The sequence below is a fragment of the Drosophila serrata genome, unplaced genomic scaffold (genome assembly GCF_035046125.1).
Source record: "Drosophila serrata isolate PLE 108 unplaced genomic scaffold, ASM3504612v1 contig_184, whole genome shotgun sequence".
NCBI classification, from domain to species: Eukaryota; Metazoa; Arthropoda; class Insecta; order Diptera; family Drosophilidae; genus Drosophila; species Drosophila serrata.
Genome location: NW_028257082.1, coordinates 9,060,491 through 9,076,876, shown reverse-complemented (window position 1 = coordinate 9,076,876; position 16,386 = coordinate 9,060,491). Strand labels below are relative to the sequence as shown.

Here is a 16,386-nt window from a genome sequence, read left to right as displayed (position 1 = left end):
ATATTTAGCTGTTATTAATATTATTTTATCACAGATTTAGCTAGTTTTACATATATTAAAATAAAGACTAATACATTAAGAAGATGGATTGATATTTAAGGCAATTAAAATATCGATTTGCATTTGCTGTCATACATTTTTGGGTTGGGGTCTTTAAATGTTTGAATAGTCTATATTTCGCACACACACCACTTGAAAACCTAAATTGTTCCGTATAGAAGAGATTACACTATGGTAGATTGATCACCGACCGGTTTGGAACGAGTGCGAGGGACTGTGCGGCAAAATGGCGTCAAACGAGAGTCTAACCCAGAAGCTCATCGGTCTATATCGCTCCTGCGAGTGTCTATGGAATCCCCATTCTCCTGGATACCTCAACGGGACTGCGCAGGAGGATGCCTGGCGGAAGATCACGCGGGGAATGAACAGTGGCCTAACCCCGGACCAGGTGAAGCTCCAGGTGTTAGCCCTGCGGAGCTACTACGATGCAGAGAGTGCCGCCATCCGGCAAAGCAAACAGGAGGGATATAGCTATGAGCCGCGACACTCCTACTTTAATGATCTGCTCTTCTTGGGTAAAGTTTTATCCGAGGAGACAGAGGAGGTGAGTGACAGCAGACTAACCAATCTGAAAAGTATCTTACGACTCGCTTTTAAAACATAGTCAAAGGCCAGTTTCTGCTTGAGTCAATTGAACGGTATACTGGAGGATTCCCTTATCCGGAAGGACTGTGCCCTAAGTAAATACCCGCAAAACTTTTCAGAGGCCACTTTTTCTCAGGGCACAGGTGACTCTTATTCTCTCCAAACACCACCTCTTGACATAATATAATCCTCTAATCACTACCAGCTTCCTTGTGCAAACGATCTAGTGATTCCAAGCCCGATTACACTTTTTATAAGCTGATTCTGGAACCAGAAAAGCCATCAACGCCTCCAGAAATGGAAAAAGGAGAGGATATTGAAAAAAGCAGAACAGCCTCCGGCAACGACAATAACAGATGGTATCCCACGGCTTATTGTGTGCCGTGTAAGAGAAAAAAGCCGGGTTGCATGCCGAGATGCCCATGTACCGACTCAGACAGTGAAAGTTCATTGGAGCATTGTTGTGCTCGCAGGGCGATTAGTGTGTATGGTCACAAGTGCTGTTCATGTTCGTCGATGTGCGAACACTCTCAGTCTTCTCTATGTTGCTGTCGACCAATCGTAAACAATAGAGGCAGGTGCCGGTATGCGGAACCAGGCCCCAAGCTTTGCTGCCAACCCCGCCCCTTTTATGTTCCCAAGTGCCACCCTACCAACACTGGCAGAGACAAATCTTGCTGCGTCACCAACTGGAGGCGGAACAACAAAGCCGTATGCCGCCGTCTAAGGGCTCAGTTGGATGCGCAGGAAGCTCGGAACTCACCAGGATGCTGCAATTCAACTGATCGCCTTAGGGTTCAGATGGCCCGGCAGAACTCATGTTGCTGCGATTCACATGACTGCCTGACTGTTCAGGTGGTAACGCCCCCATCACGCTGCTGCGAGTCACAAGAACTTATACAGAGTCAGTGCGCGGGGCAGGAAACCCGGAACACATCATACTGCTGCAGTGAACGCCGGCAGTCGGGCGAGGACCAGATGCATGCATGCTCACAGAATGGAATTCCGCAGATTACTAACTACCAATCGGGCTGTGGTTCACCCTGCACTAACAACAATCAGCAGGATTTGGATTACGGGCGGTATAATCAGCAGGGGCTGGATACAGGAAACTACTGCGACAACCAACAAATGCCGGAATCCAATACTTACATGAGTAACCAGCAAGTGCAACAACGTTACAACAATGATCCGCAGGGCCAGCAAATGTATTCGAACAGCATGTACTACCAAATGCCATCCGGCAAGCAAAACTACTACCAATCGCAGCAGCAGTGCACCCAGAGCACCATAAACTCGCAGCAGCCCACGAACTTGTGCTCTAAGCAGCAGTACGGTAATTCGAATTATGTTCCCCTTCATCCGCTGTTTGATTACGGACGAACTTCGATTCCGGATCAGTCGAACATGTTCAATTGTGGTGCGGAGAACCCTTGCGGACAACTACAGACCCCAGCTCCAGTGCCAGTACAGAGACCTTTAACGTGCCTTCCGCCTCAGCAAGATGTTCAGGTCTGTCAGGCACCCTGTGCTGCTTCAAGAACCCCGGAGCTGGACAATAGGTACTCAGTTGACACCAGCAGGTATACCGAGCAGGCGCCAATAATAGGAGGGAACGTACAGCAGGAAGATGATGATCCTCGATGTTGTTGTGTCAGTAAAAGAGATCGCCAATGGCAATCAGATGATCTCCCTAGGAATAATCCAACCCGAAGAAGTAACCAAAATCAAGGTAGATACACTGACGACGAGCTGGACACTCAAAGGAGACGGTTAAATGACTGCGATCAAGATATAGATCAGAGACAGCGAGTGAGCAGGAAAGTTGATAGGATGGATTATGTCACCAGAGCGAGAAGCTATGACCAAATGGACCATACTTCTAGAAGTCGCGGATGTTATGATGAGAGTCCAAATCGCAGGGGATGTCGCAATAATGGTCCAGAGAGAAATTATGAAGAGTTCCCTGGTGGAAGGAAACAATCCATGGCAGAGAGAGATGTGTGTAATACTGACTGTAACTATGATAAGTGCCCCACTTTAAGGCGACGTAGGCCTGATGATTGCGATGATTGTTCCGAGGCACCGACCAGAAGAAACCCTGACATTGATTGTCCACGGAGATTGGACCAGACCACTTGCCCAAGAAAACCCAGTCCCGAGGGTCGAAAGAAGCCAAAGCGAAACGATTATGTGGATTGCAAAAACCCGGACTGCCAGCCATTGAAACTACCAACAAAGAACTGCAATGGTGCCCAAGAGCCTAAAGCGTGCACACTGCCCACGGATGATTCGCAATGTGTGCCGTGTTCGTGTACGCCGTGTCCGCCGTATCCGCCTTGTCGCCGGGTTCCAAGGGATTATTGCATGCCAGCGGACCGATGTTGGTATGACCGCGAAGACAGAATCGCAGGGAAGACAAGACCGCCGCCTAGAAAATGTGACTACGAAGATGACAGAAAACCAACTACCAGGAATCGATGTAGACCTCCTCCAGAAGAGATCGAATGCGAATGCGAATCCGACAACGAGAGGATACCCTGTCCCCACCGCAGAAATAGCAGAAATAGGGATAATAGGCCAACAAGACCATGTGATGACAAGGACGATACATGTTGTTTAAGACCTAAAAATAGACAAGATCAAGGAAAGGGAAAAATAGAAGTTTGTCCGGCTTGTTGCACTGATAACACGTGTCCCTATTCGTCAAGAAGACCACCTTGCAGGGACCCTTGTGCGTCTCCAAAAAGAAAGTCAAGAAAATGCTATGACGAAAGGGAGTTGAAGAATATCTGTAGAAATCAATCTGCGTCAAGAAAGTGTCCACGACCTAGGGACGATAATACAGATTGCGATAGACCCAAGAAGGGTTGCTCTTCTCTTCAGAGACCGAAGAAAAAGACTGGTCCAATGGATGCCAACGATTGCGAATGTTCGTCAGATGATAATAATTATGACCAGGGAAGATGTCGAATATGCAATCGGTGCTGCGATGATGGACCTAAAGAAAACTCAAAATGCCGTCCTAGAAGAACCGACAGGAATGAGTCTTATAAAAATAATGCAAGATCTCAGAGGGGATATGCCGATATAGACGATGATTATGACTGTTGTGAAGAATGTTGTGCCAAGAGGTGCAAGAAAAATTTGAATGATTTTCTGGATGGCTGCGCTTGCAGTAGCGATAGCGATGAGTATAACAGGAAAATTGATAGATCCGGTTGTTGTGGAAGAAGGTGTGAATCTCCTAGGAACGCACAGAAGTACAAGGAACTGGGATGCAAACGGCCTACGAATAAAACAAACTCTCCATGTCGTCAATCAAAGAAAACCGATGTATACGAATCGGAATGCGACTGTCAAAGTAACATTCCCAAGCGTTATGATAACAAACAGTCTCCAAGGAAGCAAGAGTATAAGTCAAAGGGAACCGATGTATACGATTCAGATTATGACTGTTTTTGTAGTTACGATGAAAAAAAACATAGGTGTGATAGGAAGCCTCCTCCATGCTGCCCGGGACCTCGGTGTAGAAACGATCAAAGGGAACAAAAGATTGAAAGTACGCGATGTTCTAGGCCCGAAAAAAGGACTTGCAGAAAAACTCTCGACACCAGCCAAAATAAGTGCACCCAAAATGACGCTACGAAAGACGTCTTATCAGAAGAAAATCAATTCGAATTTTGTGATTGCGAATGCAAATGCCCTGAAGATAACGCAACGCTGAAAGCAAAGTGTGATCGGGCTGAAGAAATTTGTGCTTGCCACTGCGGACCACCTTTTGAACCACAGCTAACTCAGTCCAGCAAACGAAATCCAGCCGGAAATGGAAGTCCTTTCGATGATAAAGTTGGAATTGAGGCTCTCAAACTTGACACAGCCAACAATCAATGGCAAGGAGCCTATAAATTGAACATCGACTTGCCTTTCTCCGGGGAAACGAAATTAGTGCAGGTACCAGAATGTAATGTTTCGCTTCCTTGCAAGAAAAAAAAGCCTAGACCGGGATCCGCCGGTCCCTCGAAGAACGTCAGGTCCTTAAAGCTTAAATCCGCAGCCGCCAGCCCCACTCGCAACTCAGGTCCTCCGAAGATACAGCCTGGTGAGACGGCCAAGAAACGAACTACCTCCTCTTCGAATGGAAGACGTATTGCCCAGGGCGGAGCCAGAAGGACCACGGACACAAGTGCAGCTGTCAACAGCAAGTTGCTCAATGACTTAAACTCGGCCTCATATTTTATTTGCAAATTACAGGACGACGATAACAGCCAGCAGTATCTTATTGTCGTGCCAAAGGAGCCAATTGCACGATGGGATACGCGCCGGGATGACCCAGGACAGGGGTCTGGGAAGCAGTTGCACTGCCAACGGCAGTTCTCCGGCTTCCAGAACGTGTCCTGGGTCAACCCAGCGTCCGATTCAGTATTACCATCGCCGCCTTTCCATCCGATTAAGAAGATCTCTGCGATAAGTTCCTTTGCAATACCACCCGGCATGACAGACACCACGATGGGCATCGTCAAGGATTACCTTCAGCAAACCATTATAGCAGGCAGTTCTGGACTCAGGCGGAGCACCCAGTCGATTGTTTCCCCTCAAACAATGCTGACGACAGCTTTAGTTGGGCCAACATCGCGGTGCCATTCCGTTGACCGGCCATCCGACAAAGGAAATGCTGAAATTCATACTGAGAACCCCATCGTCCTGCCTACGAATCGCAATTCCATTCAGAACTTGAGTTTGGCTAAAGACAAGGAGGAAGTAATCGTCTTGCTTCCTCCCATCTCTGGTTTCCGGTCCTCAATAAACTCTTTCCGCACGGACGCAGTGGATGTGCAACGGATCACGGTCCGAAACAGTGGCACAGATGTAAATCCTACGCCGCATCCAACTAAGCCACCGCCTCCCAAGCCGCCTACGAAGCCCAAGCGAAATGCACTTCTGTGATCAGTCCATAGTTGTTATGTTTTCACACATACTTCCCTGGCCACGGCCATTGAATCATATAAAGAATAGTGCCCAACCGAAGCGCTGGACTCAGCTGCCTTTTATTCAATGAGACAAGAAGGTCTTCTGAGCCAGGACTCCAGGGGCGTCATGCATCGCCGCTCCGCTTGGTGGCGGGAAAATTTGAAAAACGGTTTCGGGGTTAGCCCAAAACTTGCATTCCCCTATCAATGAACTTTTTAGTAATTAATTTACGATCGTTTTTGGAGCCATTGAGGCATAGCCAACAAACTGATGGTCAATTGAATCTGGGAATTCCATGTGGAAAGATGTGATCTCTATAAATGTACTCTTGCAGGGCATTACAATTTCAGTCAGAAGCTTAAAACGCAGTGAAGGTGTCGTTTTCGACCCTATAGTCATATATATTCTTGATCAGCATCAGCAGCTAAGTCGATCTAGCTATGTCTGGCTTTAATTAATTTTTTCAAAATATTGAAAATTTTATAAGGGGCTACATCGTTAAAATTTCAATTTTTAAATTTTAAAACTTAATATGCAGATTTGTTCACCGTATAAAAACTAGCATAGAAAAGCTATTCCAATTGAAATTAATGCATTCTAGGCTAAGTCATGATACTTAAAAAATCTTTGATTAACCCAAAAAATGAGTATATATGCTTTGAAATAATATTAATCCCTAAATCCCTAAATTAATAAATCCCTACATACACTAGCAAATTGAATTCGAATTGTTTAACCATTAATTATCATTATTATATCCTTGTAGCAACGCATTAAAGATGTCATTTGCAACCATAAAAACAATATCAATTCTTGATCAGCATCAACAGCCGTGTCGATTTAGGCCCTCTGTCCCCTGGTATATAATCGTAAACTTGTTGTTTTAATTTTAAATATTTTTCACTCATATTGTTTTATTTATTTCCTTTTATCTTTAGACTATTCTACAGTAAGATGAAAATCACAAAGCTTAGTGCTAAATACAGAAAGAGAACTAGAGTATCTAATTACGAAGAGGACCCTCCGCCAATTCCAAAGCTACTCTCGCTGCCGCTGCCAAAGATAGAGTAGGCCGCCGCATCCACCTCCACTTCACCGTTGTTGAGGAGGTCACACAGGGCCAGGATATAGGACTGGGCCATTTGTAGGGTCTCGAACTTGGATAACTTCTGGTCAATGGATGGAGCGGGCACCACTTCCCTCAGGCGATCGAAGGCCTCGTTCAACCCGTTCATGCGTTTTCTTTCCCGGGCATTGGCTGCCTGTCGTCGCCGCTTCTGGACTGTGGGACTGAGGTTGGTCTGCTGGTTGCCGGGACTGCTTTTCTGGTCATCCGACTCTCCAGACTTATCCTGGTGACGTCTGCCAGTGTGTGCTTCCAGTGCACCCAGTTCCGACTGCAATGCAATTTCCATCGAAGAGGCAGAGGAGATGGTGGCCAGTTCGACTCCAGCGGCCGAGCCATCCAGGAATTGCCATTCGGGCGATAGGTAGGCCGTCTGGGCGTAATCCTGCGTGGCAGCGGGAATCCCAGTCAGGTTGTAGTTGGGACTGCCCAGGTACTGGGAGCTGCAGTCCTCCTCGGACGCAGAGGAGTAGTAGTAGCTCATGGCAGATGAACCGCGCGGCTCTGAAGTTTCGATGCAACTGAGTGCTGATCGGATCCAAGAGGTCGGTACTCAACCCCCGCTGATGCGTTCTCCAAATATTTTCACCGCCGCCATCCGCTGACCAAGTTTGTGTAAGCGGCCCGCAAATGACCCCGGGATCGGGAGGGATCCTTGCCGTTATTACCATATCCCAACCGAAGGATCTACTCGCGTGGAGGGGTTACTTTTACCCCCTGCCACACGGTTAGGGGTTAGAAGTCGACTCTCTCGTTCTCTCTTTCTCTGTCTCGTTCTTTCGTTTGCGCACGCCTACACTCGCATGGTGTTCTCACTTCATCAGATGTCCCGCTCTGGCTCGTACTGCGCATGGGCCACGCGTCATAGCTTGCCAAATTGGTGCTATCATGCCTGTGATCTCCTTGCCTCCTCTCCTACTCCTCGCTTCTCTTCCTTTTTTTTTTGTAATTTGTGACTTTCACGCTCAACAGCACACGAGCTAGAGGGAGAAAGATACTGTGTTTATGCGAAGCCTAATTCGTGTTTAAATTAAATAAAGACGATAAACAATAAATAAATAATACAAATACGTTTTCCAAAACACTAAAGCTTAATGAAAGACGAAAAAGTCAACATTTCCAAGCCATATTTTTCCCCTTCCGCATAAACTAAAAATTTTTTCGATATCATATATGCTTAAATTCACGAAATGCCATGCATACACGCAGGAATAGAGAGGGATAGGAGTAGCAGGGTTGCGAAGATGAGCTACTGTACTGGCCGGTTTGGGCCATCAATTAACTCGCCGACCGAGAACTGCATTGTGGCTCGTGTCTAGTGACCATATGTTGCACCGAGCCACCTTCGGTTTGGGTCCTAACATATGGTCAGGGCGCATTCAGATGAGTAGTGGTTGTCCTGGATGTCCTGCAAAGGTAGAATCCACCGCAGACACACGACATTTGCCGTCTAGCCAGCAGTCGCATCAAACTATTAACTGGCAATGATCACATATCATTACAATTAAATATCAATGAGGAGTAGTAACTCATTAAATGAATGTACCTTTCCACGATTTATAGATCCATTGGGAGATTATTGTAATCAATTCGAAGCTATTGCTACAGCTAAAAGATTCCTGTAATTTATATGGAAAAGCAAGAATATATTAGAATATGTTTTAAAACAATCAAAGAATATTCACTAAGTATACATATAATCTAATTGAACGAAACTAAAATATAATTGGAATTGGAAATAGTTTTTGTTAGTTATGCTTTTTTTAGTTTTTGATTTGAAGAAAAAAATTGTCATATAAAAATATAGATAAATACCTGCTCAAAGAATGCCATTATAATTTCAGTCATTTCAAGTTTTTCAAATTTAAAACTAATGCAGGTTAGTTTACCTGTTAAAAACGCACATAGGAAAGCTTACCGAACTAAAATTAATGCATTTTTGGCATTGTTATATATTGATTAATCTATGATTGGTTGCAAAAATAGTGGCTTAAAATTATAAATAGATATTGGCTCAAAGAATGGATTATAATTTTAGCCACAAGGTTGTTAAAAATGCTAAATAAAGTATGCAGGTTTGTTACCCCAATAGAAACTAATACAGGACAGCTTTCCGAATCAAATTTAATGCATTTTTGGATTTGTTATGAATTTTTTAATATTTGATTGGTCGCAAAAATAGTGGTTTAAAAATAGGCCGAAAGAATGGGTTTCAATTTTAGTCCGACGGCTGTAAAACAGTGAAGGAGTCATTTCCGACCCTATAAACCATATATATTCTTGATCAGCATTAAAAGCTGAATCGATCTAGCTGTGTCCGACCAAAATCTATTTTTTTCACAATTTTCGAAAATTTCAATTTTTCATAAGGGGTTACATCATTAAAATTGTCAAAAATTGGCAAAAAATTGAATTTTTTAAAATGTTAAACTGGGTATGCAGGTTTATTATCCTAATAAAAACTAACGCAGGACAGCTTTCCGAATCAAATTTAATGCATTTTTGGGTTTGTTATGAATTTTTTAACATTTGATTAGTCGCATAAATTGTGCTATAAAAATATAAATAGATATTGGCTCAAAGAATGGATTATAATTTTAGCCACAAGGTTGTTCAAAATGCTAAATAAAGTATGCAGGTTTGTTACCCCAATAGAAACTAATACAGGACAGCTTTTCGAATCAAATTTAATGCATTTTTGGATTTGTTATGAATTTTTTAACATTTGATTAGTCGCATAAATTGTGCTATAAAAATATAAATAGATATTGGCTCAAAGAATGGATTATCATTAAAATTGTCAAAAATTGGCAAAAAATTTAATTTTTTAAAATGTTAAACTGGGTATGCAGGTTTATTATCCTAATAAAAACTAACGCAGGACAGCTTTCCGAATCAAATTTAATGCATTTTTGGGTTTGTTATGAATTTTTTAACATTTGATTAGTCGCATAAATTGTGCTATAAAAATATAATTAGATATTGGCTCAAAGAATGGATTATAATTTTAGCCACAAGGTTGTTAAAAATGCTAAATTAAATATGCAGGTTTGTTACCCCAATAGAAACTAATACAGGACAGCTTTCCGAATCAAATTTAATGCATTTTTGGATTTGTTATGAATTTTTTAATCTTTGATTGGTCGCAAAAATAGTGGTTAAAAAATAGGCTGAAAGAATGGGTTTCAATTTTAGTCCGAAGGCTGTAAAACAGTGAAGGAGTCATTTCCGACCCTATAAACCATATATATTCTTGATCAGCATTAAAAGCTGAATCGATCTAGCTGTGTCCGACCAAAATCTATTTTTTTCACAATTTTCGAAAATTTCAATTATTCATAAGGGGTTACATCATTAAAATTGTCAAAAATTGGCAAAAAATTGAATTTTTTAAAATGTTAAACTGGGTATGCAGGTTTATTATCCTAATAAAAACTAACGCAGGACAGCTTTCCGAATCAAATTTAATGCATTTTTGGCTTTGTTATGAATTTTTTAACATTTGATTAGTCGCATAAATTGTGCTATAAAAATATAAATAGATATTGGCTCAAAGAATGGATTATAATTTTAGCCACAAGGTTGTTAAAAATGCTAAATTAAATATGCAGGTTTGTTACCCCAATAGAAACTAATACAGGACAGCTTTCCGAATCAAATTTAATGCATTTTTAGATTTGTTATGAATTTTTTAATCTTTGATTGGTCGCAAAAATAGTGGTTTAAAAATAGGCCGAAAGAATGGGTTTCAATTTTAGTCCGAAGGCTGTAAAACAGTGAAGGAGTCATTTCCGACCCTATAAACCATATATATTCTTGATCAGCATTAAAAGCTGAATCGATCTAGCTGTGTCCGACCAAAATCTATTTTTTTCACAATTTTCGAAAATTTCAATTATTCATAAGGGGTTACATCATTAAAATTGTCAAAAATTGGCAAAAAATTGAATTTTTTTAAAATGTTAAACTGGGTATGCAGGTTTATTATCCTAATAAAAACTAACGCAGGACAGCTTTCCGAATCAAATTTAATGCATTTTTGGCTTTGTTATGAATTTTTTAACATTTGATTAGTCGCATAAATTGTGCTATAAAAATATAAATAGATATTGGCTCAAAGAATGGATTATAATTTTAGCCACAAGGTTGTTAAAAATGCTAAATTAAATATGCAGGTTTGTTACCCCAATAGAAACTAATACAGGACAGCTTTCCGAATCAAATTTAATGCATTTTTGGATTTGTTATGAATTTTTTAATCTTTGATTGGTCGCAAAAATAGTGGTTTAAAAATAGGCCGAAAGAATGGGTTTCAATTTTAGTCCGAAGGCTGTAAAACAGTGAAGGAGTCATTTCCGACCCTATAAACCATATATATTCTTGATCAGCATTAAAAGCTGAATCGATCTAGCTGTGTCCGACCAAAATCTATTTTTTTCACAATTTTCGAAAATTTCAATTTTTCATAAGGGGTTACATCATTAAAATTGTCAAAAATTGGCAAAAAATTGAATTTTTTAAAATGTTAAACTGGGTATGCAGGTTTATTATCCTAATAAAAACTAACGCAGGACAGCTTTCCGAATCAAATTTAATGCATTTTTGGCTTTGTTATGAATTTTTTAACATTTGATTAGTCGCATAAATTGTGCTATAAAAATATAAATAGATATTGGCTCAAAGAATGGATTATAATTTTAGCCACAAGGTTGTTAAAAATGCTAAATTAAATATGCAGGTTTGTTACCCCAATAGAAACTAATACAGGACAGCTTTCCGAATCAAATTTAATGCATTTTAGGATTTGTTATGAATTTTTTAATCTTTGATTGGTCGCAAAAATAGTGGTTTAAAAATAGGCCGAAAGAATGGGTTTCAATTTTAGTCCGAAGGCTGTAAAACAGTGAAGGAGTCATTTCCGACCCTATAAACCATATATATTCTTGATCAGCATTAAAAGCTGAATCGATCTAGCTGTGTCCGACCAAAATCTATTTTTTTCACAATTTTCGAAAATTTCAATTATTCATAAGGGGTTACATCATTAAAATTGTCAAAAATTGCCAAAAAAATTGAATTTTTTAAAATGTTAAACTGGGTATGCAGTTTTATTATCCTAATAAAAACTAACGCAGGACAGCTTTCCGAATCAAATTTAATGCATTTTTGGCTTTGTTATGAATTTGTTAACATCTGATTAGTCGCATAAATTGTGCTATAAAAATATAAATAGATATTGGCTCAAAGAATGGATTATAATTTTAGCCACAAGGTTGTTAAAAATGCTAAATTAAATATGCAGGTTTGTTACCCCAATAGAAACTAATACAGGACAGCTTTTCGAATCAAATTTAATGCATTTTTGGATTTGTTATGAATTTTTTAATCTTTGATTGGTCGCAAAAATAGTGGTTTAAAAATAGGCCGAAAGAATGGGTTTCAATTTTAGTCCGAAGGCTGTAAAACAGTGAAGGAGTCATTTCCGACCCTATAAACCATATATATTCTTGATCAGCCTTAAAAGCTGAATCGATCTAGCTGTGTCCGACCAAAATCTATTTTTTTCACAATTTTCGAAAATTTCAATTTTTCATAAGGGGTTACATCATTAAAATTGTCAAAAATTCGCAAAAAATTAAATTTTTTAAAATGTTAAACTGGGTATGCAGGTTTTTTATCCTAATAAAAACTAACGCAGGACAGCTTTCCGAATCAAATTTAATGCATTTTTGGGTTTGTTATGAATTTTTTAACATTTGATTAGTCGCATAAATTCTGCTATAAAAATATAAATAGATATTGGCTCAAAGAATGGATTATAATTTTAGCCACAAGGTTGTTCAAAATGCATTTTTGGCTTTGTTATGAATTTTTTAACATTTGATTAGTCGCATAAATTGTGCTATAAAAATATAAATAGATATTGGCTCAAAGAATGGATTATAATTTTAGCCACAAGGTTGTTAAAAATGCTAAATTAAATATGCAGGTTTGTTACCCGAATAGAAACTAAAACAGGACAGCTTTTCGAATCAAATTTAATGCATTTTTGGATTTGTTATGAATTTTTTAATCTTTGATTGGTCGCAAAAATAGTGGTTTAAAAATAGGCCGAAAGAATGGGTTTCAATTTTAGTCTGAAGGCTGTAAAACAGTGAAGGAGTCATTTCCGACCCTATAAACCATATATATTCTTGATCAGCATTAAAAGCTGAATCGATCTAGCTGTGTCCGACCAAAATCTATTTTTTTCACAATTTTCGAAAATTTCAATTTTTCATAAGGGGTTACATCATTAAAATTGTCAAAAATTCGCAAAAAATTGAATTTTTTAAAATGTTAAACTGGGTATGCAGGTTTATTATCCTAATAAAAACTAACGCAGGACAGCTTTCCGAATCAAATGTAGTGGTTAAAAAATAGGCCGAAAGAATGGGTTTCAATTTTAGTCCGAAGGCTGTAAAACAGTGAAGGAGTCATTTCCGACTCTATAAACCATATATATTCTTGATCAGCATTAAAAGCTGAATCGATCTAGCTGTGTCCGACCAAAATCTATTTTTTTCACAATTTTCGAAAATTTCAATTATTCATAAGGGGTTACATCATTAAAATTGTCAAAAATTGCCAAAAAAATTGAATTTTTTAAAATGTTAAACTGGGTATGCAGTTTTATTATCCTAATAAAAACTAACGCAGGACAGCTTTCCGAATCAAATTTAATGCATTTTTGGCTTTGTTATGAATTTGTTAACATCTGATTAGTCGCATAAATTGTGCTATAAAAATATAAATAGATATTGGCTCAAAGAATGGATTATAATTTTAGCCACAAGGTTGTTAAAAATGCTAAATTAAATATGCAGGTTTGTTACCCCAATAGAAACTAATACAGGACAGCTTTCCGAATCAAATTTAATGCATTTTTGGATTTGTTATGAATTTTTTAATCTTTGATTGGTCGCAAAAATAGTGGTTTAAAAATAGGCCGAAAGAATGGGTTTCAATTTTAGTCCGAAGGCTGTAAAACAGTGAAGGAGTCATTTCCGACCCTATAAACCATATATATTCTTGATCAGCCTTAAAAGCTGAATCGATCTAGCTGTGTCCGACCAAAATCTATTTTTTTCACAATTTTCGAAAATTTCAATTTTTCATAAGGGGTTACATCATTAAAATTGTCAAAAATTCGCAAAAAATTAAATTTTTTAAAATGTTAAACTGGGTATGCAGGTTTTTTATCCTAATAAAAACTAACGCAGGACAGCTTTCCGAATCAAATTTAATGCATTTTTGGGTTTGTTATGAATTTTTTAACATTTGATTAGTCGCATAAATTCTGCTATAAAAATATAAATAGATATTGGCTCAAAGAATGGATTATAATTTTAGCCACAAGGTTGTTCAAAATGCATTTTTGGCTTTGTTATGAATTTTTTAACATTTGATTAGTCGCATAAATTGTGCTATAAAAATATAAATAGATATTGGCTCAAAGAATGGATTATAATTTTAGCCACAAGGTTGTTAAAAATGCTAAATTAAATATGCAGGTTTGTTACCCGAATAGAAACTAAAACAGGACAGCTTTTCGAATCAAATTTAATGCATTTTTGGATTTGTTATGAATTTTTTAATCTTTGATTGGTCGCAAAAATAGTGGTTTAAAAATAGGCCGAAAGAATGGGTTTCAATTTTAGTCTGAAGGCTGTAAAACAGTGAAGGAGTCATTTCCGACCCTATAAACCATATATATTCTTGATCAGCATTAAAAGCTGAATCGATCTAGCTGTGTCCGACCAAAATCTATTTTTTTCACAATTTTCGAAAATTTCAATTTTTCATAAGGGGTTACATCATTAAAATTGTCAAAAATTCGCAAAAAATTGAATTTTTTAAAATGTTAAACTGGGTATGCAGGTTTATTATCCTAATAAAAACTAACGCAGGACAGCTTTCCGAATCAAATGTAGTGGTTAAAAAATAGGCCGAAAGAATGGGTTTCAATTTTAGTCCGAAGGCTGTAAAACAGTGAAGGAGTCATTTCCGACCCTATAAACCATATATATTCTTGATCAGCATTAAAAGCTGAATCGATCTAGCTGTGTCCGACCAAAATCTATTTTTTTCACAATTTTCGAAAATTTCAATTTTTCATAAGGGGTTACATCATTAAAATTGTCAAAAATTGCCAAAAAAATTGAATTTTTTAAAATGTTAAACTGGGTATGCAGTTTTATTATCCTAATAAAAACTAACGCAGGACAGCTTTCCGAATCAAATTTAATGCATTTTTGGCTTTGTTATGAATTTGTTAACATCTGATTAGTCGCATAAATTGTGCTATAAAAATATAAATAGATATTGGCTCAAAGAATGGATTATAATTTTAGCCACAAGGTTGTTCAAAATGCTAAATAAAGTATGCAGGTTTGTTACCCCAATAGAAACTAATACAGGACAGCTTTTCGAATCAAATTTAATGCATTTTTGGATTTGTTATGAATTTTTTAATCTTTGATTGGTCGCAAAAATAGTGGTTTAAAAATAGGCCGAAAGAATGGGTTTCAATTTTAGTCCGAAGGCTGTAAAACAGTGAAGGAGTCATTTCCGACCCTATAAACCATATATATTCTTGATCAGCCTTAAAAGCTGAATCGATCTAGCTGTGTCCGACCAAAATCTATTTTTTTCACAATTTTCGAAAATTTCAATTTTTCATAAGGGGTTACATCATTAAAATTGTCAAAAATTCGCAAAAAATTAAATTTTTTAAAATGTTAAACTGGGTATGCAGGTTTTTTATCCTAATAAAAACTAACGCAGGACAGCTTTCCGAATCAAATTTAATGCATTTTTGGGTTTGTTATGAATTTTTTAACATTTGATTAGTCGCATAAATTCTGCTATAAAAATATAAATAGATATTGGCTCAAAGAATGGATTATAATTTTAGCCACAAGGTTGTTCAAAATGCATTTTTGGCTTTGTTATGAATTTTTTAACATTTGATTAGTCGCATAAATTGTGCTATAAAAATATAAATAGATATTGGCTCAAAGAATGGATTATAATTTTAGCCACAAGGTTGTTAAAAATGCTAAATTAAATATGCAGGTTTGTTACCCGAATAGAAACTAAAACAGGACAGCTTTTCGAATCAAATTTAATGCATTTTTGGATTTGTTATGAATTTTTTAATCTTTGATTGGTCGCAAAAATAGTGGTTTAAAAATAGGCCGAAAGAATGGGTTTCAATTTTAGTCCGAAGGCTGTAAAACAGTGAAGGAGTCATTTCCGACCCTATAAACCATATATATTCTTGATCAGCATTAAAAGTTGAATCGATCTAGCTGTGTCCGACCAAAATCTATTTTTTTCACAATTTTCGAAAATTTCAATTTTTCATAAGGGGTTACATCATTAAAATTGTTAAAAATTGGCAAAAAATTGAATTTTTTAAAATGTTAAACTGGGTATGCAGGTTTATTATCCTAATAAAAACTAACGCAGGACAGCTTTCCGATTTGAATTTAATGCATTTTTGGCTTTGTTATGAATTTTTTAACATTTGATTAGTCGCATAAATTGTGCTATAAAAATATAAATAGATATTGGCTCAAAGAATGGATTATCATTAAAAT

The 16,386-nt window shown here is 37.9% G+C and overlaps 2 protein-coding genes across 3 annotated transcripts; one reads left to right on the top strand and one right to left on the bottom strand.

Moving 5' to 3' along the window:
• The first annotated feature begins 114 nt into the window (after window positions 1-114).
• On the top strand, window positions 115-5,673 carry LOC110177754 (uncharacterized). Of its 2 annotated transcripts, XM_020944627.2 has the most exons (4): window positions 115-604; window positions 665-788; window positions 851-4,846; window positions 4,900-5,673. In XM_020944627.2, exons 1-4 carry the CDS (start codon window positions 287-289, stop codon window positions 4,908-4,910), a joined length of 4,449 nt encoding a protein of 1,482 aa, XP_020800286.2. In that variant the 5' UTR covers window positions 115-286; the 3' UTR covers window positions 4,911-5,673. The 2 variants fall into 2 exon arrangements, with proteins under 2 accessions (XP_020800286.2, XP_020800277.2); XM_020944618.2 differs by having other exon boundaries at window positions 851-5,673.
• An 881-nt stretch (window positions 5,674-6,554) lies between these two features.
• On the bottom strand, window positions 6,555-7,671 carry cato (cousin of atonal). The gene has a single exon (XM_020948975.2). The coding sequence runs from the start codon at window positions 7,224-7,226 to the stop codon at window positions 6,624-6,626; it is 603 nt and encodes a 200-aa protein (XP_020804634.1). The 5' UTR covers window positions 7,227-7,671; the 3' UTR covers window positions 6,555-6,623.
• Window positions 7,672-16,386: the final 8,715 nt, after the last annotated feature.